The 27,596-nt window shown below is 42.8% G+C and overlaps 1 protein-coding gene across 1 annotated transcript; it reads left to right on the top strand.

Annotated features, from left to right (window-relative positions):
• Positions 1-2,380: 2,380 nt before the first annotated feature.
• Positions 2,381-27,596, top strand: LOC307080227 (proprotein convertase subtilisin/kexin type 5; the record flags this gene model as incomplete). Its single annotated transcript, XM_079742864.1, has 9 exons — positions 2,381-2,509; positions 18,530-18,772; positions 21,431-21,676; positions 22,146-22,242; positions 22,330-22,341; positions 26,344-26,552; positions 26,728-26,828; positions 26,923-27,094; positions 27,202-27,596. The coding sequence occupies exons 2-9, from the start codon at positions 18,601-18,603 to the stop codon at positions 27,594-27,596; spliced, it is 1,404 nt and encodes a 467-aa protein (XP_079598990.1). The 5' UTR covers positions 2,381-2,509; positions 18,530-18,600.

Genomic DNA, 27,596 nt, shown 5'->3' with positions numbered 1-27,596 from the left:
TTTTCCAAAAATGAAATTCGAATGAATGAAATTCGTTCGAATTTTATTTTTCCCCCCCCCCGATAGAACACGACAACAGTCTTGATTTTTTATGTTGCTCTTTTTATTTCTTGTGGAAATCATGTATACCTACTGAATTCATAACAGCACAGGATAAAAACACATCTTTGATAACACATTTGTAAACACAACAAGAGGAAGCTCCGACACACAAGTGCGGCTGTCTTTTACACATTAACAATAACTGCTCGGAGCGCGATATGCGGAGCGCATGTCGTCCATGGCACACACAGCCTATATAAACGAACAATCTGTGAGGCCGACCTCCAACACGGAATGCTGCTCTTTTTATTCCTTACGGAAAGAAAATGAGACTTTCACATGCCTCTGAATTCATATAGGCTAACATAGGAGTTGAAAAAAAACAACTCAAATAGAACATTTTTAAATAAAGAAAGGAGTGCGCCGATTTTAGCTAGAACAAGGCAGCATGGCCCGACTTAATTTCTTAGATTATTGGCCAGAAAAACAAGTCTGTCGACTTGGTCTGGATCGAGTGCAGCTCTCTTTTTATTTACAATATTTCCTGCTGAGGAGAACACGCGCTCGGAGCGCACAGACGTTCCTGGCACACACAGGTACTTACGCGCCAACTTTGAAAGCTGTGGGTACCTGTGACACCCTGTATCTCTCCACCAACTGAGCGGGTTTTTATCTGCGGAGAGAGTCTCCTTCAAGTAGTCTCGCAGCTCTCCGTTACCGCTGCAGCTGCTTCTGTCAGCCGTGCTGTATAAGTCCCCAAACAGGCTGCCCATCGTTCCCAGCGCAGCAGCAGACTTTTCTCCCTATCGTGTGCGATCAGTGTCGGTCTCCGTTTCAGTGAGCTCTTGTGAGAGGCGTTCAGTCACAAGATGTTTCTGTGCAGGGGATAGATGGACTAACTGGGAGAAGCGGGGATCCAGGAGGGCCGCTTTATTGACAGGGGTGCCAACTCATCAGGGATGAAAAAGGTGACAAGGACCCAAACCCCCTCGCGGAATATATATATATATACATATATATATATATATATATATATATATATACACACACACAATATATATATATACACACACACATATATATATATTGCATATGCTTCAATGATATTCCAGTAAAACACAAATAAGTTGCGGCTATTTAGCTTGGATGGTTATCAACTTTCACAACCCCTTTAACTCGTCCTTGATTCTTTTCCGAACAAGGGAATGAGAAATGAAGCCAGTTCTTTGTTTTTTACTTCCGTTTATTAGAATTTGACATGGGTAACTCACAGAATAAACATTTGAAATACTTCCTACTTAACTCCCTTCCCATTTGGCTCCCCCCACCCCACCCCAAGCATCCCTTGACAGAAACACAACCAAATATTTAAATAAACCTTTGTATACAATATTGAACTACATACAAAACTAAATAAAATAAACATGTCAGGTACACAAAAATCTCAAATCTTTTTTGCCTTTACCAGTACTTCCAGTGCCTTTTTCCGCTTTTGAGCGGTTATGTGCCTCAATTTGGCTTGCCTGTCCTCCTCCACTGCAGTATTCCTGCTTTGCTCGCCACTGGTTGATGGCTGGCACTCAAACTCTTCCTGCCTCTCTTTTTTTTTCAACATGGCCTGTTGTCTGCGAGCCTTGTCCAATGTTCCTGCAGTGTGGATGTTCCTGCAGAGGACCTTATCGACCCTGGAGAGCTTCACATCATCTCTCTTAAACATCTGGATGGCCGTCTGACTCCTGGACCTGAGGGCATATTTCGTTGTCTGGATAGCATTGTAGGTTGCCATGCTCATTTTGGTGCTTTTGTTGGTTATTATGTCTCCCATGGCACTGAATGAGGATTCTACCATGGGTCCGTGGAAAATGGAGAGAGTCCCTCGAACCACATGGTTTAGGCCTGGGTACCTGCCAGTGTCCATCACTTTTGCCCACCAGTTCACCATGTTGTCACCATCGCTGTACAGGGGAAGGGTAGAATCCACATTGAATTTCACCACTTCCAGTGGCACGTCACACTGGGGTGGCACCAAGTGGCCCATCATCCCTGGCCCTGACAGCCGCTTCAGCAGTATTCCAGTCTCTGAGTGGCCTCTTACCAATGGGTCCAGAGCAGACATTGCCTGTAGGGTCCTGCTGTTCAGTGGCAGCTTTTTCTGCATGTAGGCTGCTGTTGACGTGTATGCAGCCTTCACTGTGTCGAGAAACTGCAGCACAATCGGATGACTTGGATTTTCTGCCTTGAGTTTCTCAGCCACCGGTCCGACATAAAACTCCCTGAGAGGCAGCATTTTGTCCCTGAACTCCATCTCCATGAGCTTCTTCGGTGTGGTGTGAAGATGCTCAGCCTTGACAAAGCATGCCATGAAGTTGGTGACCACTCCAAGCTGCTTGTCATGCAGTTTGTGGACAAGGGTTTGGCTACCCTGGAACACCATCACATACTCCTTGAGGATTGGAAGGACACCAAGGTAAGCGCTCAGCTGGAGGTTAGTGTTGAGACTCTCGAACCAGAGTTTCTTCACCACCCTCTCTTTTCTGTCCTTACCAACCTGTGTCATTCCTTTTTTGGAGAGATCCTGGTGGAAATAGTTGATCCTGGCCTTTGCCCGCTCACCAACACTATGGTCCTTGTAGATCTCCTGTAGGACTTCTTCGTAGAAGGTCTGGTCTGCCTTGCTAAGGAATCCATAGTAGAGCACCTTGTATGCCGGCAACATTCGGCGAGTGCTGATCCACACATCATAAGCCGACAGCCACCGATGTGCCACAAACCGTTGTGGGTTCGTTCCCTGAATGCCCATAAACTCACAGATCTCAATCAGGTATTTTGACTGGTCTGAAGCCCACTGGTGGTCTGTGTGTAGGTCAGAAAAGAGCTGCTCTAGGTGGTGGCCGAAGGGGGCAGCAAACTGTTTGGCGGCATTATGGATGTGGTGGCAAGAATCTCCATCAACATCCAAGAGGTTTTGGCAGTGCGTCCCTCTGATTCTGGTCTCCAGCCCAGACTTGCTCCCACGCATGACATTACAGGAGTCCATCATCATACTGATGAGGTTGGCAAAGGGAATGTTATGGTCATTGAAAAAGGTCACCAAGGCCGTTTCCAAATATTGAGCCGTTCCCTTTAGGACTTCAATGGAGCCAAGGTGTTTAACAACCACATGCTTAAGCTCCTGATTAAAGTAGCACACAAGAATGGACAACACCTTCTTATTTGAGTTTGATGTGCTCTCATCTAAATTAATTGAGAATGGTGTTGATCTGATGCGCTCATACGTCCTCTCGGAGAAGGTGTGCCCCAGGCCCTGGACCATCTTGTATGAGGCAGCAGTCCGGGACAGCTTCATGCCCGTCAAAGCTGGTTTATCCCGAGCCAGTGTCTGGGCAAGCTCAACAATGACAGGAGCTACAGATAGGGGGAGGGAATGTTCTGCAATGGTTCCAAGAACCAGTGCCTGAAAAAAAAAAAATAGTTAGTATTTTATATGATACCACTTGCAAAGCACATTCTTTATTAAAAAAAGGATTTCCTTGTCTGCTTATCTAGGCTTAATGTAATGATCTATGACAACAACTAGAAGAACTACAAGAGTGGTACTGGCACCTTCACTCTTTCCCTCATCTGCTCAGGGCCTGGCATTGAGGAGCTCTGCTGTGATGGGCCGGGCATTGATGGTCCCTGCTGTGACTGGCCCTGAGTTGTTGACACTAATATGCTACGTGTGGTCATAATACCCACCACCTTTTGGGTATGTTTTTCTGTTTTACAGTGTGCCAAAAGGGCATGGGAGCCCTTGGTAGAATAATTTATCTCTTTGCAGCAGAGGCTGCATCGGGCATGGCCTGGTTTGTCAATTTTTTTGAAAAATTGAGAAAGTGGAAACACATATTCTACTCCCTTCACATTGCTCTTAGAGTCTAGCTTCAGCCAGGACCAGGACCATTTGCACCTTACTCCTGCCTCTAGTTGAGCCACAGTAATGGCATCCTCCTCCTCAAAATCTCTCATTCTGAAAACAAACTGAAGTGGGAGAGTGGTGAATTTGCTAGCTAGGCTTTCATACTTAGAACAACTAAAACGTGCTTTACATTGCAATAAACAGGCATATTATAAAACAGTTAAGGTATAAAAAGGCATTTTAAATATTGGCTAGCTAACTACGTTGGCAAGCCAAAAGAAAAAAAACTAACTTGACAAGGTAACCTGCATAATTACTTATTGTATTGTATATAATATACAGATTGCTTACCGTAAAACGAGAGCAGCTTCCTTAAGTGTTGTAACGTTGTCTCGCTGGACAGCCGGCATGAAGGACCGTTGTGAACAATTTTTTCTATATTTTTGCTAACGGGACGTAACGGTGTGTTTCAACGCGTAATTCTGCCTCGTCATCATTAAACAAAAGTCATTATGAAACGCAAAAAACAAATAATGATCAAATAAAATACATATTAATATGTATCTACTGATCTGTGCTTTAAATGTCATTTTTATATGATTACAATGATCCCAAACATTTTAATAATCAAAATCGCTGAATTTGACCATGTCCTGTTCATACAGAGAGGAGACTCGCGAGATGAGGCAGCGACAATCCCTCACACACTGGGTTGAGCGCATGCCTTTTGCTTTCGCAGTGTTTGTCATCCCTGAAATATTCGTATTTTATTTTACAATTTATATTTGTATTTTATTATGTCGTTTGTATCCATAGAATAGGTAGTGTATTTCACGTATGTGTAGAAGCTATTTAGACATAAAACCACAGTGAAAAAGCATGGAAGGCGTACCTAACCTCTGCCTCACTGAAGGGGGCTGGCGAGAGCCTGGAAAATGGACTTCCCTTCCAGTGAAGGTATAAATAATGGGAGACCAATGCCAGGGCTAAAAGGTTTGCTTCAAACGACGGAACATAAAATAACTCGATTGACTCCTCACATTGAAAGACAAAGTGCTTTGAAAATATTTGGAACCTCAAGAATAGATTTGACTCTGGACGAACGGAATAAATATTAGCAAGGGATTGATTTTCCATTATTTATTTTAGGTTTTTTTTTTAATGTGAAGGTATGGTAGGTACATTTAACGTTGTTTTCTCGCTAAGATTTTTCAAAGGTTCCTGAGAAATAGACACTGTACTATCCGATAACACCGTTATTGTAACCAGCAAAAATGGTTGTGATTTGCGATGCGTATGTCAGCGAACTGTCTGACATTAGCACGTTATCCTACGTTAGAAAGCCTGACGTTTTTGAAGCGTACCAACGTCACTCCTGTCTAGTACGGCATCAAGGCAGCTACAGACCCGAAGATGACATGATTACACGGGTTGGCCAAACGAACAAGCTTGGAATAAATATTTATGACAGCTTGCGTTCGCCAATTACTTGGACGCCCCCCCCCCCCCGAAATATTTTTATTGCAGATCTCCATGAATCACACAAATTACCTTTTTCGGAACAAAAACGGCGATTTTCGCCGAAAGCTGACAAGTTTGCGTCCCTGATTGAGGAGAAGCCACTCGCCGCTCTCTTCTTTATAGCGCATTTTTAGATTCGCCACCATTCGGCCTACGAGAATAACAAAATGCATTATTATTATATGTAGTGAATTCGGCACAAATGTAATGTTTGGCTTTAAGGCATGGTCTTAATATTTATTTAAAACATAAAAGCAAATACCTCTGACTTCCTTGATGGCGGGTTTATGCGCGGCTTCATGCGTGCTCAGCTGAGACACCATGACGTGCTGCAGGGGGAGGACAGCTGATGCTGTCGGGTAGGCATCGGTGGAGAGGGCCTGAGTTGCAACTTTGAATGGCTTTAGTGTGTCTTTTAGCTGCTCAACTATAGTCCACTCTGAAGTGCTCAGTTCGAGATGTGACATTTTTTGGTCAAAGATGACTGCAGCCACTGCTGCCTGTTGCTCTGATGCGCGGCAGATCATATCATAGGTTGTATTCCACCTGGTTACACAGTCATTGATCAGCTTTTCCTTTTTTAATCCGAGGAGCTCCTGCTTCTCTTGCAGCAGGCAGGTGTCAGATGGAGACCTCCCAAAATGAGCCGCCGTCTGCTTTAGGCGGGAAAGAGCTGTGTCAACGGCTTTCACCTCCAGCCCCTTACGCACGGCCAGGTTTAGCGTGTGGGCTAAACAGGGAACAATTATAAGCCCTACATTCCTTATGGCGTTTACGTAGTTTAGAGCATTATCTGTGGCCACGGCAACAACCGCTTCACGGGAGATGTTATATTCATTCAGCGTGCTGGTGATGCTTTCTGCAACATGTACAGCTGTGTGACTGCCTCTCAGCTCCTTAGTGCACAATACATAATTGTCTAGATCCCACAGGTCTGAGATGCAGTGAGCTGTAACGGTTATATAAGCGTGTGTGGCCAGCGATGTCCACCCGTCTGTGGTCAGAGCGAGCGTTTTGTGTTGTAACATTGTCTTTAGGTTTTCCCGTGTCGCATCATAGAGCTGCACTATCTGTGATGAGATTGTGGTTCGACTTGGAATTCTGTATCGTGGCTCCAGCTCTCTCAATAGCTCCTGAAACCCGTCTCCCGAAATGACAGCAATGGGGCACATATCCTTACATATAAACCGTGTGATTTTACCGGTGATGGCCTTGTTACGGGCGTCAGGTAAGGGGCCTGCTGAGTGAGCCGAATAGAATGCTGTCACGCGCGGCTGTACACTCTGTGCTGCTCCGCTCGGCAGTTGTTCCTCTACTGCTACATTTCGGTGGTAAGCTAGCAGATGAGTGCGCAAATTTGATGTCGATAACTACGACAGCTCTCTTTTACAAAGACGACAAACGGCCTTGTCTTTGTTTGTGACTTTTCCACCCACGGTGTAAAAGCCAAAATGCTTCCATACGCTGCTTTTTAAATGTGATGGTGTTGTTATGGTCCGCTCAGCATTGTACTCCTCGCAATTCTCCATTTTTAATAGCAGTTTTTTAATAGCCGTATCTCGGTTCGCGTTCTCTTCAGTTACGTTTTGTTTCAAAGCCCTCTTGGCCTATCTGTATCGAATGTTGATTCAACATTCGATACAGATAGCCAGGCCAAGAGGGTTGGCAACAGGTCAAACTGATATAAAATGTTAGCGCGCCCTCTGCTGGATCGAAAGCAGACTACCTAAAATGGTCTGAAGTTCTTATGAGACGGCAGCACACACAGTTCGAATGGAGAATTACACTTCGAATTCGAACTTTTCACCCCACCTTCGAACGAATATTCGAACTTCGAATAAAAAGTGACAGCCCTAACAGCCACCACCCACGTCCAAACTTGTGCAGGTACAAGTGTCACGAGGAAATCCAGAGAACCCTCAAGAAGATGTTACACAATAGCCGCAAGGCGAAAAACAAACCATGAAGAACTGTCACTTGCATTTCTTTCAATATCCAAAATAAATATTTTTAAGTGTGTATTATTGAACAAATGAAAGAAAGGTGGTGCAAACATCTGTTATCTAAAAAAATGGAAACATTTTAAAACCATATACAATAATATTTATTTACAATGTTTATTTGCAAGCATTTAAACGTAAACATAAATTTGTCCCTAATCTTCCAGACACAGCAGCCCTGTAATTCCGTACACAAGTGACGTACTTGAGCAGATACATAAATGTACGATTGCTGCGCAAATTGTTCATGCTATCATTATGTATTATGTTGGCCAACAATCTTACACTGATCGTTCTGTTCAACAACCAAAGATAAAACAATTCTAATCTAGGATACAACATCTGCCCGTCAACTATAAAAAAGGATGGGTTTATTGTAGCACATACACCCTTTCAAAATGTATAACCCTGTCTACTCTTTATGAACATCTACCTTGGACATGGCTCCATGCATTCGCCGGCTTCTTTGAAAACAAATGCACATGGCTAGCATAGAAGTGGATGGGGAAGGGTCGTCAACGAGTTGTTACGACAATGTTGTAAAATATCTCCTCCGAAACTGTAGGGGGAGCTCAATGCGAGCGTAAACCAAGAAAATAGCGAAGAACTGGCCAAATTTGCATAGTTAATCCCGTTTATACCATGGTCACTTGCCAAAGAAAAGAAATTAAGATCATTCATTTATATTTTCTTGGGTTTTACAATCCAAATATAAAGTTTTTCACATGCCATATTTAGTTTCCCTGGTGACGCCTGAGGGTTTGACTAAAACCTGGAACAATCATTACCCACCCGTAAGGTTCTTATGCAACAGAAACGTTGTTCACTCCTCCAGTAAATAGGACGGACCTTAGTTACGACTGGGCAACGGGAGGTATTCTAGTCCGCTGAGGTATTATGGATTGTACAAATTTATAATTCGAAATTCGTCCCAGCCTTTATACCACAGATACTCTAGGGTCTATAGCATATAACCGCGTTGTAACCGCTCTCGTTTTGAAGAATAATTACCGCGCCATTCGTTTCAATGGGAATCGCGACGGTCTATACTTTCAACATAAATTGTACATATTTATAATACGAAATTCGTCCCAGCCTTTATACCACACATATTCTAGGGTCTATAGCATATAAACGCATTTTCCGATTACAGTTTAATGCATTTTTCACATTTGCCAGCTCTCGTTTGGAAGGATAATCACAGCGCCATTCGTTTCAATAGGAATCGCGACGGTCTATACTTTCAACATAAAGTGTACATATTTATAATTCAAAATTCATCCCAGCCTTTATACCACAGATACTCTAGGGCCTATAGCATATAACTGCGTTGTCTGATTACAGTTTAATTCATTTTTCACAATTTTCCAGCTCTCTTCATTTCAGTTGGAATCGTGACGGTCTATACTTTCACACTGAAAAAAATGACTTTTAGGCATTGTAATATATACTTATTCAAAAGTAGCAATTCTTACAGTGTAATATCAAGTTTCAGGAACTAGAAAAAAACATGAAACTATACACAACATGTTCATGTAATAATAATGATAATAATAATAATGTTCTTGACAGGGAAGAGTATTTTTTATCAGATATTTACTCATACTATTCAATTATTTATTGTCACTGCACCAACACCTGAACATTCTAAGTAATTTTTATTCTGAAGAAACAGCGTGTTGGATTTCGCGCATGCGCCATTTGACAATGTAAAATCAGTAAAGCGCCAGAGAAGAAGCGGCAAGAAGGCTCTGAAGCTCTGAAGCAAGATCTCTGGAATCTCCATTTTGCTGGATCGGGTCGAGACAAGTGAGTAGTTGCCTTTCTGTTTTATATTTGTAATCGTAGAAGAGTTTGTATACATTTTGATCGTTTGATTATAGTCTGCTTGAGGCAATATACGTTAGTGCTACTGTTTGTAGTGCCTGTAATATTCGTTTTTCGCCGTAGCCATTTTGGTCTACCAGGCGAGACTAGTTTAACGTTTGTGAGTTGCAATTTCTGAATAGAAAGCAAAAGTAACCTAAAATGCCTTCTCTCAAAACGAAAACGAGTTGTTTTTATAGGAAGTTATCTCAAAGACTGGGAGGTTGCTAACGTAAATCATTCAATTCATTATTGATGGGCTTCTGAACCTTTATGAAGCGAATACAAAACGTCTCCACTTTTACGGATTACTAGCAAGAAAAAAAAAACAGTTTACGGTTATGAAGGCAAAAGTTAAATTTTTCCCTTTTGATTTTTTACATAAAAAGCGTATTTCTGGAAATGATGTAGTCAGCGGACCAATCACAGCTCTTGCGACTGCGTCGACTCGACTCAAGGTTAAACGATTTGGAGGTGCAAGGACATAAGGGCTCCGTAACCCCCTTGTGTTGCGTCGACGTGGAACCATAATCAGACCTTAAGTTTAGTTAAGTGAAAAGCTGCATATGTGATTCCAGTCTAGTCATTTATTTTACTCAAATATTGGATGGAAATGTTATGTTCATATTAATTTGTGATTTTGTTAGTCTTATTAACAAATATTTCTCTCAACAGGAAGAAGTGAAACACATCAGATACTGCAGGTTGAGCCAGAGTGCCCTGAGGGTGATGCTGCACTGTTGGTCTATTTCAGGCAAGTAAACATCTATGTTTGTATGGTATAATATTGCTGTTATTATTTGCCATTGTTCACTCTGTAATGTAATATAAAATTGTAGCTTAGCATTGTAGATCATTAGTTTTTAATAGCACAAATTGTGATTTACAGGCAGACCTTTCGGCTAGGACGAACCAGTGCATTTGACAGTTGAGGAGGACAGATTAAAGGGCTTCAATGGAGAAGAAACCGTAGGGTTATGTTATGAGGTGGTCATGAAAAAGTTGCAACTTCAAGGCATCAACACGTTTAGAACTCTTAAAGCATTATAGGTTGAAACATTTACATTCTGGTCAAGGCCGGTCTCTACCCTGCGTGTACTCAGATTGTCTTTGTTTGTTTAAAAGTTGGGGGGCCCTTCGTACACATTTGTCTAGAGATCATACACAAACAGAACAGTCAGGGCAAATTAATTCATTTTCATGTCTTGTATTCATGTAGTTTTCACACTGAGAGGCAATATTTTGAAAACCTTGGAGCTCATCTGAAAAATTTAGAAACTTCATTGTGTTTTTAATGGTTGTGACTACAGCACTAATATATATTCAACCTTTGTGTCACATAAAAGTAGAAAGCACATTCCTCACAGCCTTGAAGATTTTAATTGTACTGTATTTCAGACATATTCAAATCAGGAAACAGAGCAGGGTAATTGCGTTTTAGATGAAAGTGAAGTTCCCTCAGGTGAAGTACTTGTGAGTGAGGGTGAAGCCTTGGTTCAAGTCATTGTTGATAAGCTTGGGTCCTTATTACTTAAATTAGATTGCATCTTCAATGTGCCCATTAGGTGTATAGATGAGATTGTAGAGGAGTTTCAATTTATTACTTGTTCAGCATCCGCACCCATTATCAAAAACATTGTCTGTAACACATTACAAAATCATGACTGCATTGTTGAAGAATTAGTGATCACAGATTTGGTAAATAGCATTTGTCAGTTAAATCCTCTCAGTGTAGCCTTTAGTGAGGAAGGTCCTCTTGGCACAGCATACAAGAGAAATGGTTATGTAAAGGAACGTTTCTCTGTTGTTGAACCATTAGAGTATATACTTGATGTGAAAGAGGGAAAGTCTTTCCAGTATATACCAATTTTGCAAACCTTGTCACATGTTCTGAAAAATAGTAACATTCAGGAGAAGGTTTTGAAGAGTGCAAGGCATTGTAGTTCTTCGTGTCAGTATACTACTTTCCGTGATGGTTCCCACTTCAAAGGAAACACATTTCTGTCTGGAGAGGAGTTAAGACTTTCACTTCTTCTCTACTGTGATGATTTTGAAATATGTAACCCCTTAGGAACCTCTCGTAAGAAGCACAAGGTAACTTGTGTCTACTGGGTGTTTGCTGATATTCCGTCAGTTTTAAGGTCTACATTATCATCCATTTACTTAGCCGTTTTGTGCAAGGCAGATGACATTAAAAAATGTGGTTATTCCAAAGTGCTAGAGCCATTATTAAGTGATTTGAAAAGCTTAGAAGAAGATGGTACTTTTGTACCCTGTTTAGGAAAATTCATAAAGGGCACTGTATTTTCTGTCATTGCTGATAACCTTGGTGCCCATTCAGTCGGGGGATTTATTGAAAGTTTTTGTGGGCCGTACAGTTGTAGTTTTTGTCTCGGAGAATGGTCCCAGTTTCAGGAACTTGAAGTCAGGGCAGGAGAATTCCCTAGTAGAACAAAACAGCAACATTAGGCGGACATTGAAGCAGCATTGGCTCGTAACACCCATAGTCGCAGCGTAAAAAGGCATTGTGCAATTACTCAAAGGTTAAATCATTTTCATGTAACAACAGGTTACCCACCTGATGTACTCCATGACTTACTTGAGGGTATTGTACCTGTAGAATTGGCTTTGTGCCTAGGTGATTTGATAAAGAAAAAATATTTTTCTTTGAAGAGCTCAATATAATCATCAAACAGTTCCCTTATAAGGGGAAAGACCGTACAAATTGTCCCCAAGATATACCGCTAACCTTTGCCTCCCTTAAAAACATTGGTGGTAACGCAACTGAAAATTGGTGCTTACTGAGGCTGCTTCCATTTATGATTGGCACCAAAGTACCAGAAGAGGAACATGCCTGGCAGTTGTTGATGACACTCAACGATGTTGTTGCCTTGGTTATGTCACCTACCCACACAGATGAAAGCATTGGTTACCTAGATAGCCTGATTTCTGAGCATAGACATAGATTTAGCAGAGTTTTTCCACAACAGACTGATTCCAAAACACCATTTTGTAGAGCATTATCCACAGCTTATTAAAGCATTTGGTCCGCTAGTGTCCTTATGGACGATGTGCTTTGAAGCAAAGCAAAGCTTCTTTAAGAAGATCGTGAGACAGACTGTTTCCGTAACATTTTGAAGTCTATGGCAAATAAACACCAGTCCATGATCGCATACCATCTACATGGTTCAAATGTCAAAAAAACTGCTGTCTCTGTGTCAAAGATGACAAGAGTTCCATTAGAAGTTGTAAATGAGAACATACAAGAATATCTATCACAGAAATTCCCGGACGAGACAGCTGTTCATTTGACAAAACAGGCAGAATTTCAGGGCACCAGTTACGGTATTGGCATGATCTTGGTATATGGCTCCAATGATGGATTGCCTGACTTTGCTGAAATACTACAAATCATCATAGTTCGTGACAGCTTAGTGTTTGCGTTGAAATTGCAAAATGCATGGTACCTTGAGCATTTCAGATGCTTCAAGTTGGAGTCCACAAGCATAGTCAAAGTGATTGAGCAGTCACAACTCACTGACACATACCCATTGGCTTGTATGCAGTACAAGGCGATCATATGGTTTCTCTCAAACACCACATCTGCTTGTCAAACTAGGTAAAGTATAAATTTAAATTGTGTGAATCAAGCTTGTTTCTTATTGTAATGTAATAACGTCCCTCAACATATATTTATTCCAGATTTTATATTGTTGGAAAAATGTCCCAAATTTTGGGAACCAATGGTCCATGATTTGCTTATTTATTAAAGCATTTAACGGCTTTTATCCAAAGCGACTTACAATATATATAATACGATATTGATAGTACGATATTGAATAATATCTTTGTTATTTGTGTTTTATTTTAGTTGTCCTTGCCTACGGTTGACATGTCTAGCCCAACTCAACTATGTGTTGTTTTTGAAGAAACTCCAGTTCACAAGTTAATCCTACCAAGTGGATTCCCTAGCACTGTAGATGAACTTTTATCAGCTGCACTGGATCTTTTTCAACTCCAAGGGAGCTTTACTCTTATATACATGGACAAAGGCTTTGATAAGCAATTCTTCACTCTAACATCAACAGATTTAGATTTAAGGACAAAGACACAATCAAACTAGTTAGAAAAGAAGAGTCTGTTATTCTGACATTGACTCCCATCAACGAGTGAGTTGCTCCAGTGCCACAGGACCAGTCTTTCCAGGATGACAGTTCTGCAGTTAGCTCGGCTGACACCTTAATTTTACAATGGTCCCCAGAGTATCGTTCGGAACCATGGCCAACTAATTTCCTTATACCCACCTTTTCCTATGATGTTGAAATGCTCCTTCAAGCAGGAAATAAGGCTTATGAATGTAATGGCTCACTCTTAAACAATCCAAACGTGAAGTCAAGCATATTTGACAAACTTGCTGACACCATGTTCTACTACACTGCTTATCCTACTGGCCTTCAAAGACTGGCCGTTGTAGAAGCTATCTTTAAAAAGCATCCATGGCTTTGGGAGCCTCAAACCTCATTTTCAGGCATGTATGGGTTGCAGCAGCGTCTTACTTACAAGGTGGCTAATTACCATAGCAAAATGAAAAGGCGTCAAGTACCTTATCCTGAGCTTGATGTCAACTCCTTGAAAGGGAAACCCCCGGGTGAACAAAATCCGGCAAAGAATTGCAAGAGACCAAAGAGAGCAGAGGTTAACTACCTTCCTCCACATCCAAGTGGAGAAACTACAAACAGTCTGGAGATGGAGGGACAAGAACTTCTCAATGAGGTAAAGAAGAAGAATAACAACAAGGTGATACAAGAAAATATGTGTAAAACCTTCTCCATGTGAAGGCTTGAGGTTGTGAGTGGAACTCAAGCTGCTGAAGACTTCACAGAGCGATGGCCTGCTTTGTTTTGTGCAGATGGGTAGGTGAATCTAGACCCTTGGAAATATTACCTGCTCCATTGAGCAGTAACAATGGTTCTATAATAAGTATCCTTTCACCATGAATATCTTAAGGTTTAAAATGTCTCATATATATATATAATTTGCACACAACTTGTTTCTTTGTTTTATAAATGCAGATAATAGAGGAATTCCGCAGAATAACCACAATTTCCCTGGAGCAGAGCTTCATTTATAAACTGGACGCCTACACACCCAAACTTCTAGCCCTGATGAAGGCCAAGGGGGGGTGATGTGGGGACCAAACTGAGGCCGTTCCTGTTTAAACTGAGTCTGGTGTGTGTTAGGCTTTTTTTACTTTTGCAGGAAGATGGACCTTTTTCTGACTTTCTCACACACACTCACACAGCCTTACACATATTCGGAAGCATACAGCGCAACTCAGTGGCTTCCCCACTCATTGTGCTTATATCTCTCCCCCAAATGTATTGTCTTGCGTTTCCTGTGACATTTTATTGTTTATGAGTAATAGTTCAGTATTGACATTATCTATTGGTTTACAGAACCAAAGCATTGGGATGAGACGGGAAGCTGTTATCCGAAGCCTCATTCTGTACCTCGGCGAAAAGGGAGAGGAACTTTTTGAAGATTGCCAGGTACATGTACAATCACAAAAACCAAGATATGCTCTTGGTTACAAAGCCATAGCGTTCCCTGGGACTCTAGGGCCCTATCTTGCATCCAGCGCAATTGACTTTGACACTGACGCATGTGTCGTTGCTAGTTTGCAACTGGCGCAGAGAGTTCTTTTCCCTCCACCGCCACGCGTCTGTAAATTAGGAAATGATCTTGCGCCCCAAGGGGTGGTTCGGCGAAAGGAGGAGGCGTGTTCTGGCGCAAACGTTCCCTGGTGCTATTTTGAAGTTTCAGAAAACAATTCCGCCACAAACCAGGAAATACCTGGTTTAAAGGGTGTTGTGCGTTGTTTAAAGCGCGTGGTGCGTTGTTCAGATGCTATTTTAAGGGCGCATGCATAATGTTGCTTGTGCACCTCGCGCATACACTTTGCTTCTCTCATCTACCTGGCCACACATTCTTGGTAAATTATTTGGGAAAGAACAGCTGATACAGCGGTAATAAGTTGTACTTTTAAATCAATGCATCTGCAAACATCATACAGCAAACACATATTTTCTTGACACATACATCGTGTACAAGCCCATAACTTTTAGGATTGATGAGCATTTGAACGTGAGTAAACATTGTTTTACCGCGAGTGAGTGTTAAAGTGTTTAAAACAGAGTGTTTAAACAGGCAAACTAAACACGTAACGCATAATACAGTCCATGGCAATGTATATTAACGGGGGGACACATGCATATTAGGAACACAAGTCGATAACAATAATGCATACAATACTGGTAAGAAACGATGTTTGTTAATGTATTGCGTAAATCATTAAATAGAACCACAGTTACCGCATATCATATTTGTGTTAAGTTCTCTTTGCTGAAATTGATTACGCTATTCCATGTGTGAATTAGGCCATATTATTTGGCCATAAACCGAGCTATTTGAAGTTTGAAATTCATGTGGTCATGCATCAGTCTCATCTGAGACTGAAACGCGCTGTCAAAATATCAACTCGTCAGATTCAAATACGCTCATGGCTCTTGAAGGGGATGGGAGATGGCACTCTCATTGATTCATTGCACGTTACGCCCAAACCACACCTACGGGTAATTAGGCTACTTCAGACCAACCCTTATTAGATTTGCGCCGGGCGCAAGTCATTTATGCAACGGTAAACTAGCAACATCGCCATAGAACCGCCCACAAAGCTACTTGCGTTTGGCGATTCTCACTTGCGTTTCAGACCGTTAAAATAGGGCCCTTAATGTGCCCCTGATAGTCAAAATTTAAAATCAACGGAGCCCTCAGGTGAATCTAGACTTCTAGTTGAACATTTGGTGTTGAGGTGCATCATTTTTTTCAACCAATGAGAAGTATCTCCAGCAGAGTGAGCTTTGCCCTTCAGGCATGAAATCATTCCAATACATTGTGGTATCCCAACCTTCTGCTTAGAAGTGTTAGTTTAAAGCTCAGTCAACTAAATAGGAATTATCCTATGGCAATGAAGTCAATATGAATGATTGAAGAAATCCGGTTTGTTCCTCAATAGTATTGTCTTCTTTTCTTGTAAATTGTTTACAGGAGGACAACCGCAGTGATGCTACTGAACACGTCCTCAAGATCATGGTCGTCCATGATGCTTCAGAAGAGGATCCAGTCGATGTCTCCATCATTATTGAAGGCAGAAAGGTGTTGCATGGATGTGGAAACACCGCTAAAGCTTGTACATTATTGATGGGACTGATCTATGCCCTCAACCTTGCATACCCCCAAACACTGCGTTACACTTTTGAGGTGTTTCAGAAACTTTTCCTGGAACTGGATGGGATGAAGCTGTCCCCAAAGGTACAAGTCTTAAAGTCTAAATTGCTATCTTAAACCCACACACACAAAGTGATATGTTCATTTTGCTGAATTAGAGCTTTGTTTAACAAAGCTGTTTTAAGGTACACAAGTTATGTGTTCAGTTATCTCTGAAGAAGAGCAAAATAAGTTACGTTATTGCAATTTTTGCAAAGAAAACGGTGTTCTATTAGATTTTTTTTTTTCTATTCGGTTTCTTGTTTTGTAATTGCACTCTTTCATCGTTATCATGTTATGGTCTTTCATCTCATACCTCTTCCTGTATGAACGATTGTACTCAGTTTTTCGGACATATTGTATTTCATACATTATCTTAACACTTCTTGAACACTTATGTACGAACATGCGCAATACATGCATACAAAAATACACAAATACATACACATATAGAACAAGAACAGAAAACGATGGACTCAAACTACAAATTGAAAAACATGAACAAGTTATTTTTTTAAGGTACACAAGTTATGTGTACTGTTAGGACTGAAGAAGAGGAAAATACGTTTATTTAAGTTATTGCCGTTTTGAAAAATTTCTTGCGTTTCTACGAATCGCAATGCTTTACTGTTCCCGTAGAGACGCATTGTTTTGAGAAACTGCAATAGGAAAAATGATTTGACTATTCATCTTCATCCATTCCTTGTTATCAATAAAATTGCTTCATTACAGTACCATATCTTGTTGTCTTTTCAAGCTTAATAAGCTCAGTGCCTTATTTTTTGTTGACTTATTCAGTTATTGAAGTTGTGTATGTGGGGCTACTTTAAATAAGTAACACTTTTCAAGTTATTTGTTTTCACACAATAGTTTTATCAGTGCTTTGAGCATTTAGCTATTTGCCATTTGGTAATATTTATCAAAAGAAATTAAGCAACATTTACGTAATTTTAGTGTGTAAAACCGCTAAATACAACTGAGTAATAGAAACAGAAAAAGTATAGTAAAATCTATTTTTGGGGATTTGAATTGTTTTATTATGTTGGCAAGCAAGAAGTAGAATAAATGGGATTATCAGTCTTATTAAAAATGGTTTGTGCAACCAACCGCACAACAAGACATGATTGCGGCTCTTGTCGCTCTCGTCTCTTTCTGCATATGACATGCGTGTAGAGCGGGGAGTGACGTAGACTGATAATCCCTCTATATCAGGGATTAATGGACACCCTGCAGCCAATCATGATCAAGTATTCCAAAAAATACAAGCAGCGTATTGATCTACTATTTGATGACGCTGTGCTCAGACAGCAGCAAGTAGAACCGACAAGTCAGCGAGCAACCTGCTGGGTTAATGCCCTCCTCCCAGCCAATCAGAATCAAGCATTCTTAAAATAAGTAGAATAAAGATGTTTTATACACACAGTGGAGGAAAATAAGGGCCTTATTACAAAGCCTTTTCTGCTCTGTTCTGCTCTGAGGAAAACAAGAAATTTGGCGAAGAATTGATTCTCTACTAAACATATGGTCAAACGAGAATCAATACCACATTTTTCTCAACCAGCCGAGTTTGTCCGAGGTTAGCATTTGACCGAGTTAGCCGAAATCAATGGAGGCGGATGAGACCGGTTAGCTTCATCAGTGATGAGAGAGTGAAATAAACATTTCAGTGTATCCCTAGTAAAGACGTTACAGTGATTTCACTAGTCTCTTTGTGAACAGTGAATCTTAACCAAATTGTGATTGGTATGAAGCTAAATTACCCCAATAATGGAATTGTGATTCTTGCTGATCTTATCTATGGGAAAGTGGAAACGTATTTCCCAAAAGTATTAAGGAGTATTCCCTAAACAACTGAGTAAACCGGATGTGGTTCCAGGATGCAGCTTCCTGTACCTGATCCTGAACGGCGCCTGTAAGGCCAGCTGCCCCGCGGGGTACTACGACGACATGGAGGACGGCCGCTGTGGCACCTGCCACCCCACCTGCAGCACCTGTTTCGGGCCCCTGGCCGACGACTGCGAGACGTGCTCCAAGCTCACGCCCAAGCTCTACGACGGGGCCTGTGCCACGGACTGCCCCCCCGGCACCTACTACGAGAACGCAGCCATGGAATGTCAAGGTGAGGAGGTTCTTCATTAATCTCCTTTATGTTGATGGTGATATATATATCTGTATATGTTTGTATTTAGCATGATTAATAATGGATAAATGTATTAATAATGACCAATTGAAGTCCACTCATTAGGTAAAATAGGCATTCATAAATTGCAAAGCAAGTTAGCATGCGAACATATTTCTCTGAATCTATATCCCAATGCATTTATAATGCATGGATTGAAATCTTTTGGATTGAAACGCATTTGTAATGCGTTAGGGTGTGATAGCAGCTGGATCCAGGAGAAGAACACAGAGACAGGACGGGAGTTGGAGTTATGAACAGGTTTATTTTGAGTAGAGCAGGAGTTTACCAAGAGCTTACGATGTGTTTGTCGTAAGGTCTTGGGTAAACAATCCAACACAGAGAGGTTGACCCTTTTTCCAACTCATTGTATCGGCAAAATTCGACCACACTCTTACCCATTACCTTACTGGTATCATCTCCGTCATGTGAGCTGAGACAAAACCAAAAGGTGACATGAAAACGCTGCAGACCACTGATGGGATAGAGTGAGTCTGTTAGGGGTTTATTTTAAGTAGAGCAGGAGTGAGGCATGGGACAGGTTTGAGAGTGGGGAGCTTCAGGCTGGAGGAAGTGAAGCAGGCAGGCTGGAGGTGTTGATCCACAAAACACTGTGGCAAAAGGAAACAGGTGAGACATGAGATTTCTACAAGAGAATAAAAAAACGAGTAAATGTAAATACTGGAGCCAGGTACGGATAACTTCCACTGAAGTTCGAAGTACGATCTGGCGACGACATCAGGGAATGGTGTATTTGAAAAGCTGATGAGCTGATGCAGGCCAGAGGGGTATTCCATCAACCAAGCTAAAGGCATTTCGCTTAGCCTCGCTACTTTAAGCTAGAGTTGCATTCCATTAACGTGACTTAAGGGAATCTCCGCTAAGTAACCATGGCAATTTATCCGACCAAACTAACCTGGTCGGTACCAGGCTAACTGTCAGGCTTACTTGATCAGTGTTTCAAAGCAGTCCATCTGTCGGAAACAAGTGTACCATCAGAAGATTCCGCCAAGCCTAGTCCTCACGATTTTGTCATAAATGTACATATATGAAGTACAAACAGCGTATATTTTCACTAAGGGTCTAAGATTAAATGATGGAAATAAAATAATAAAATTAATTGCTATTTATTGTTATCGTGGCTATGTTCTCAACACATTTTTATACAAATCCATGCATTCTGTTAGAATTTTTCACAAGCAGTTGGGTGAGTGGTCTAACATCTGCCCTGTAGTATGGGCGACCCGAGTTCGTGTCCTGGGTACGTCATTGAATTCTTGCCGTTGGCTTGTTTTTGTTATTTCCCTTATATCATAGAAATTAGGCCTAACAATTGACTTTTTATATAATAAATATGTCTTACAATATCCCTAGAACCCAAATATAACTTGCAACAACCCATGGTAAAGTTAATGTTAATTTTAATGTTACTGATAGTGAAGCCTTTGTCACAATGTAACTGCTGCATGGGAAATTGCAGCCACATAAATTCCATTTAGGTGAGTTTCTCGGCAGACAGCCAAGACCACTTCTGTTGAGAAAAATACAATGGTCAGTCAATTTAGAATATTCAAAGAAATGGAAAATAAATGGCATGATTTCTCGAAAAAAACATCCTAATGAACTAATTGCGTGGGGTTTGAATCCCGGTCAACCGGGTGCAAGTCCGACACGTTACCTCGAGACTATCACCCAGTTTGTAAAACCATGGTCAATATTCAATTAAAATATGTTAAGCTTAATACTACTTATGCATTCAACAGATCAGCAATTTCTTTGACAGATAGCTTCCCTGTATTTATTAATGGTTCCAGTGTTCCCTTTTTAAGTTATTATATACTTGTACGCCTCATAGACCTCCACAAGCAGCTTCTGTTCGCTGCTGGAAAAGATCCTGCTCAGTCCTTTTCGGACATTTGATCCATGATTCGACGTTCACGGTTCTGGGCTGGTTACATATCTCGTGAGCGTGCGTAATCCACGATAACGTAAGCCTGGCTTGAACTAACCTGAGCAAGGTGCGGCTGAAGTGCGTTGATGGAACGTCTTTAGCCTCAATTGGAAGTTGGCGTTAGTTCTAACCGGGCTTAATCAACTAAGCGCCGCTTTCGTTAGCGACTTTGATGGAATACCCCTCAGCTGTGAACAGTTTAGTTAGGAATGCACAGCACAGAGGCAAACAGGGGGTGTAGCAGGTACAGGGGAAGAACACACAGCACAACAGTTGTGGCTATGACAGAACCGTCACTACAATAATCACAGTGTCAACATAATGAGACACAGGACATCCAGCACACACCCGCCAGTTCCCCAAAAGCTCCTGATTCTTAGGGCAGTGAATTTTCCTGCTGCCTTCGGCCTCATCTGAGCCAACAAGTCTCCTTTCTGGGAGAATATCCTCTCTTGTTCTCGTTCCTGTTGCTTTGAAGAAGGCGGCAGGGTAGTTTTTTGCGGCATCATCGTGACAACCTTGACATTGAGGTGGTACTATCTGCAGGTACTATCTGCAGTGGTACCTGGTACCAGCAGAGCGTAGAGGTCAGTAGAGTAGAGTTGGGGCTATGTGATGGTAACAAGCCCTTTGATCGCATGTTTCAGAGTGCCACCAGACATGTGCGAGATGCTCTGGCTCTGAGGCCAACCAGTGTACCCAGTGTGAGAAGGGCCTGGTGCTGGACCCAAGCACCTTGTTGTGTGGCGTGACCGGTGACACCGAATGCCCGCCCAGAACCTACCTGCACGACGACCAGTTCACCTGCAAGGCCTGCCACCGCCAGTGCCACTCCTGCAGCGGGAAAGGCCAGGACCAATGCCTGACATGCACTGCGCCTAAGTTCCTCTACAGTAAGCAATAGGCCTTGTTGCTGTGACTGGTGAGCAGGAAAGGAAACCAAAAGTCTTGGTTAGGTTAAAGCCCTTTCTTTAGATGAATAACAAAGTATGTTAAACAACCTTTCAATATCCAAGGAATTTAAAGCAAAGCAAAAATACTGGTTTATGTAATGCAACAGGAAAGCGCTTTCAATTAAAAGAATGACGAGTAAAAAATAAACTTCCTTTTAATATACCAGTGAAACCAAAAACGTTGCCATAGATTTCATGCCACGAAAGCCCTTTCTTTTAAAGGAATGACAAAGTTACAACTATATTAAACTACCTTTTAGTATCCCAGGCATTGAAACAAAAAAGTCTTGGTATGTATATTGCAACCCGAAACCCACCTGTGAGTGTGTATGTGTGTTTGTGTGTGCATTTGCTTACCAATATGCCTGCATGTGTGTGTGGTTGTGCATGTGTGTGTGTACTCCTCCAGACAGAACGTGTGTGACTGTGTGCCCTGCCAGGACGTTCAGCTCCCAGCAGGCGGCCGACGGGGCGGAGCTGAGGGCCTGTCTACCATGTGACCATGTGTGCGCCTCTTGTTCGGGGCCTTCCCCTAACGATTGCCTCACCTGTTCACCCGGATTTCTGCGTCTCCAATCTCTCTGTGTGTCCAGTTGTCCCGCAGGGTATGTTCATCACATCGAAGGCTACTTAATGATTGCACGTCCTTTACGTCTGGTTAGCCATTCGCATCCACGAGGTATGAAAGTCAGAGTGTGGGAGTCCATTTCTTTGGGAGATTGTAAATATCTGGCAAAACCATAATGATCAGACATGATCAAATGATCAAACTCAGACATGATCAACACTCACGTGGTTTATCAGATAGTCACCTTTTTACTTACATTTCCGTTCCATTTAGCTACTTACATTTACATTTAGGGCATTTAGCAGACGCTTTTGTCCGAAGTGACTTACAATAAGTACATTTCTCATGGAAGGTGAAACAATATATCGCTTTCGGTACAGTAAGGATGTTCATAGAATCAAGTGCAAAGCACTAACAATCGCTAAGTTAACCCATTCTCCGTATACAGCAAAGATAGCTAAACTTAGATGCTACACAATTAAGTACTATAACTAAGTATGACATACAAAAAGTGCGTACATTAAGTGCCAGGACGAATAACATACAATAAGAAGGAAGGGGTGGGAGGGGGTGGCTATGCAGAGTCCAGGTGAACTCTGAACGAGTGAGTCTTGAGTCTTTTTCGGAAACTGGTGAGCAACTCTGGTCCTGACATCGGCCGGGAGCTCGATCCACCACTGTGGTGCCAGAACGGAGAAGGGTTGTTACTTTGATGCTCGACTTTTGCTTGCTCTTAGTTATGGTGGTACTAGACGTCCAGATGAAGTAGTAGCGGAGCGCTCAAGCTGGGGTGTGTGGTTTGACTCATCTGTCACTGCAAATGATACGCTTGGAGGTAGCAGTGGCAGCACGGAGTGACTCAGTCACTGCGAGGAGAGCTGTCTCAGTTGAAGGTGTATCTTGAAACTAATGACGGTCCAGCAGATTGTTTTGTGAGAGATAGGAGGACAGTTGGTTACAGATGGCATGTTCAAGAGTTTTAGAAATGAATGAAAGAAGAGATACCGGTCTGTAATTCAAGATGTCGGTAGCGTCAAGGGCCGGTTTCTTAAGGAGCGGCTTTATTCTTCAAGGCTTGAAGGACGCTGGAACAAGGACTGAAGTGAGGGAGGAGTTGATAAGGGTGGTGAAAAATGGCAGGATGTCACTTGAGATGGCCTGGAGGAGTGAGGAGGGGATCGGGTCAAGGGGGCAGGTGGAGCTGTGGTTAGACGTAACTATTCTGTTGACATTTTCGGAGGAGAGAGGGATAAAGTGGGTAATAAACGGGGTGGGGGTAGGGTGTGGGCGGATGGTGGCAGAGTTAAAAGAGGAGCTGATGTATTTTACCTTCTGTTTAATGTATGTCACAAAGTCATCAGCAGTGAGGGAGGACGAAAGGGGGGAGGGGTGAGGAGGGAAGAGAACATGGAAAACAGTTTCCTGGGGTTGGAGGCGGAGGAGGTGATTTTGGTTCGGCAGAAGGCAGATTTCGCTGTTGACACAGTGGAGGTGAAGTCTGAGAGGAGCTGAAGGTAGTGAGATAGATCATTAGGACAGTCTGTTCTCTTCCATTTCCTCTCTGCTGCATGCAACTCTGCTCTATAAGCCTGCAGAGATTCGGACAGCCAAGGAGGGAGGGGCGAAGATGGCGCTGGCCTGGAGTGGAAAGGACAGAGGGAGTCCAAAGAGGAGGAGAGGGAGGATGGCAGAGTGTCTGAGACGTCCTCGGTGTACAGCTGAGAGAATTGTTTCAGAGATGGTAGTGAGGAGTAGGGAGGAGGTGGTGTTGTCTATTTTATTGTAGTGGGTATACTGTGATGATTCCCTCCGAGCCTACACACCCATCCCGCCAGTATGTGTACATGTGCGGCGCTTATGGGGTGTCGCACCACACTCAGTAACACAGGGGTCTACAACCCGCTGCATGGATTTAAGAGTGTAAGTATTATCAACAATAATGGAAAGCTGAATAGGCTTATCAGTTTTAATAACAGTATTAACAATGAACAAATAGAACACAAAAAGGTTTTGTGAACACAACAAGTTGTCCTTTGTCGATCTATAGTAGCAATAGTTTACAACCATGGATAACCAATGCATGAGAAAGAGATGAAAGGAGACTAACATTCCACTCTTTCAATTGCTCTAATTAAAGCTCTTAACTGTTATCTAAAATACCATACAGTAATTTAATTATGTAAAACTCTGAAATGACTGTACCTTAAAAATGAATGATGAATTAGCTGTACTATCATTTGCATAGTAATTTACTTTATGAATTTCAATTGGGTATACCAACTGCATGTTGGCTGACATTTACCTTACTTTCTTTCCCTCCACTCTAACCAAGGAGGCCTGTTTTCAAATTCCCTAGCCTGACACTAAGTCCACAAGGACAACACTGGCCATCTAAAAGTAAAAAGGAGATACATCCCATACAATGTTTTAATCCCATACAATGGGATTAAAACATTGTCTTCTGCAGTCGGTTGCGCCAGCAGAACGTAAAGCCGATCATAAATTCGGGTGTAAAGTTTGCATTAACCCTACGCTTGACTTAGCTAGTTTCAAACTTAAGGTGTTCTAAATTTTGGTTGCACCACCAACTTACGTTTTAACATTACTAGTAGTGCGTAAATTGTACCAGTGTCGCATTTAATGACGTTTAGATAATTTCAAGCCAATCATTTCAAGCCAACAATATAAACAGGAAGTACCGGCAAGTTTCCACCTTATCCGAGTAAAGACGCGTTAGCACCCCAATGAGAGGGCAAACAAAACAGTTTGACAGTCATTTATTCTCTAAAATTGAATTGGGCGGTATAGGCGTGAGGTTAAGCTATTTGATGGCGGATTTTATAATAAATTGCAGCTCATTGCTGCTTTGTATGCTATTCGTTCTGTGAGTGTTGTGAGTTGTTGTCTGAGTTAGCCTCTACCTGGCTATGCATTGTATGGAATAGCTCTAGAATATTGGTTTGTTCAGTTTTGGCCATTTGATAACACAATTCGTAATCTTAAGGTCAGCGTCACAGACTATGTGCATTTATGGAATGGTATCCTTTCCTGTTAACATAAACAGGTTCGACGTCCGTTGGGGTCTTGATACGGATTGGCGTTCCGTCAACACAGCCTGTCACATTTAGGAAACCAGCGATCTGATAAAATTGTTGATTGTTGATGCAGGGGCAGCTTTTGCGCTTTGCAACAGAGACGGGGCAGAGCACGAGCGCGCAGGGGGAATTGTATGAATGGTGAATGTAGGAGATAACTTCCCCTGCTAAACGTAATTTATTGCAGTTATTCTCTACCCGGAATTTGCGAAAAATTAACACTGAAGTAAAAGTTCTGTCACAAAACGATTGATACGTATCCCTGCACATTTTTAAGTGGGTATACTGCGTATACTGCATATCACGTGGACTACACCACTGCTTCAAGGGGAGTGAAAAATGCAACAAAGTGATGTTCAGACACAGGGAGCGGGGTAACAGAGAGAGCCGAGGTGCCACAGGACATCATGAATATCAGGTCAAGTTGGTTCCCGGCCCTGTGGGTGGGAGGAGAAGGGGAGAGTGTTAAGTCAAAGGTGGCGAAAAAGTTGGTTATGTCTGGTGAGTGCAACTTCTCTGGTAGGATGTTGAAGTGGTCCAGGACAACGAGTGGTGTGCCATTTTCTGGAAGGCTGCTGAGAAGGGCATCTATCTCTATATGTCGTGGAAGGGACCTGGAGGACGATAGATCGCCACAATGTAGAGCTTGATAGGAAGGATGTGAAATGCAGATCTGGTTAAGTGTTCCAGTGGAAGGACCTGGTAGGACAACTCTTGCGAGATGAGGAGTCCAGTCACTCCTGGCTTCCTAGGTCTTCCATGAGGGACTCCCGCAGAGAGACTCCCTTAGTCTTTGTTTTCCGGGGTCTTCATTTTGAGGGTCCTACTAGTTACTAAACACTTTTCTTTGGGAGAGCCCTGCCTGTAAGCTTATCTGAAATGCATACACAGCTGCAGCTTCGTTCATCCATAGGCTTAAGCTTCGGTGTTCCCTCCACCACCAGGTACTACCGAGAAGGCTCCAGCTGTGAGGAGTGTGACAGCTCCTGTGAACAGTGCACGGGACCGGGGCCTGGGTCCTGCCAGGCCTGCGCTGCTCCTTTGTTGGAGCTGCTGGGCACGAGGCTGTGTGTGGAGCGTTGCCCACGCCGGTTCTATCAACTTGACGCCGTCTGCCATCGTTGCCACATCAGCTGCCAGACCTGCAAAGAAAGTACGTCATGCCAAAGGTTAAACATTTAATCATAAGCTGAGGGCAAATACACATCCCAGCCTATGGTAAATGTTTGTCCTTGTGTTTTAGTGTCCTTAGCGTCTAATTGGGTATTTGCCTTCCTTTCTGTGGTCAACCATGACCTTTGTGGCTTTCCTGAATTCCTTGTTTGCAGATGCCTCGCCTAAGAGCTGCCTGACGTGTGACCGGGGCAACACCCTGTTGGATAACATATGTTATCCACGGTGTGGGGAGGGCGAGTACTACGCAAAAGAGGCAAGTAGTCCTGCTGTCCAGGAGCAATCAGTTTCCAATCCATGATAGGTCATTGTTTTCATGTGTTTCCATATGCGTTGGATGCCCACTGCAGGACCTTTGTGAGCCGTGCCACAGCTCGTGCAGGCACTGTGCCGGTGCAGGGCCTGCCCACTGTCTATCCTGCTTAACCCATTTCGGCCTCCACGCCATGGAGGGCCGATGTGCCCCTTGCTGCCAAACCCGGGGGAACGACACAAACTGCTGCGTGTGTGACACAATCACAGGTAGACGTTGGCCCTGTGGTCTCGCATTATCACAGGCATTATCCCAGGCACGTCATCGTGGCCTTACACATCACCTCTCGTTTCCTCTTCCTGTCTCCATGTCGTAGCCCTGTGTACAGAGGCCCCTCTTCCCAAGTCAGGAGATCTCGGCGGGAAGGCAAACCTGAACATGGAGCCCGCCAGGAGCGAAGGGCACGCGTTGGCCGGCCTGCCCTTGGCCCTGCTGCTGGCGCTTGGACTGGCGCTGGCCGTGTTCGCCCTGGTCTGGGCGCGGGCCAAGAAGAGGCTGTGTTGGCACCGCAGCTATGAGAGACTGAGCGGGAGCGCAAGAGGCACAATGCCCCACGGCGTGCCCGAGCCGGACAGCGGCGGCGAGGCGGACGTAGTGTACACCACCAAGGGGGGGTCGGTGTACCGCCGCTACAGCTTCTACCACGACCAAGACCCCGACGCCGCTCAGCACGACGCGGATGACAACGCAGACTCCCTCAACCGATCCTAG

The sequence above is a fragment of the Pollachius pollachius genome (genome assembly GCF_949987615.1).
Source record: "Pollachius pollachius genome assembly, chromosome: 9".
In the NCBI taxonomy this organism is placed as follows: Eukaryota; Metazoa; Chordata; class Actinopteri; order Gadiformes; family Gadidae; genus Pollachius; species Pollachius pollachius.
Note: the sequence above shows the minus strand (reverse complement) of the source record. Positions and strands in the feature narration are given on the sequence as shown.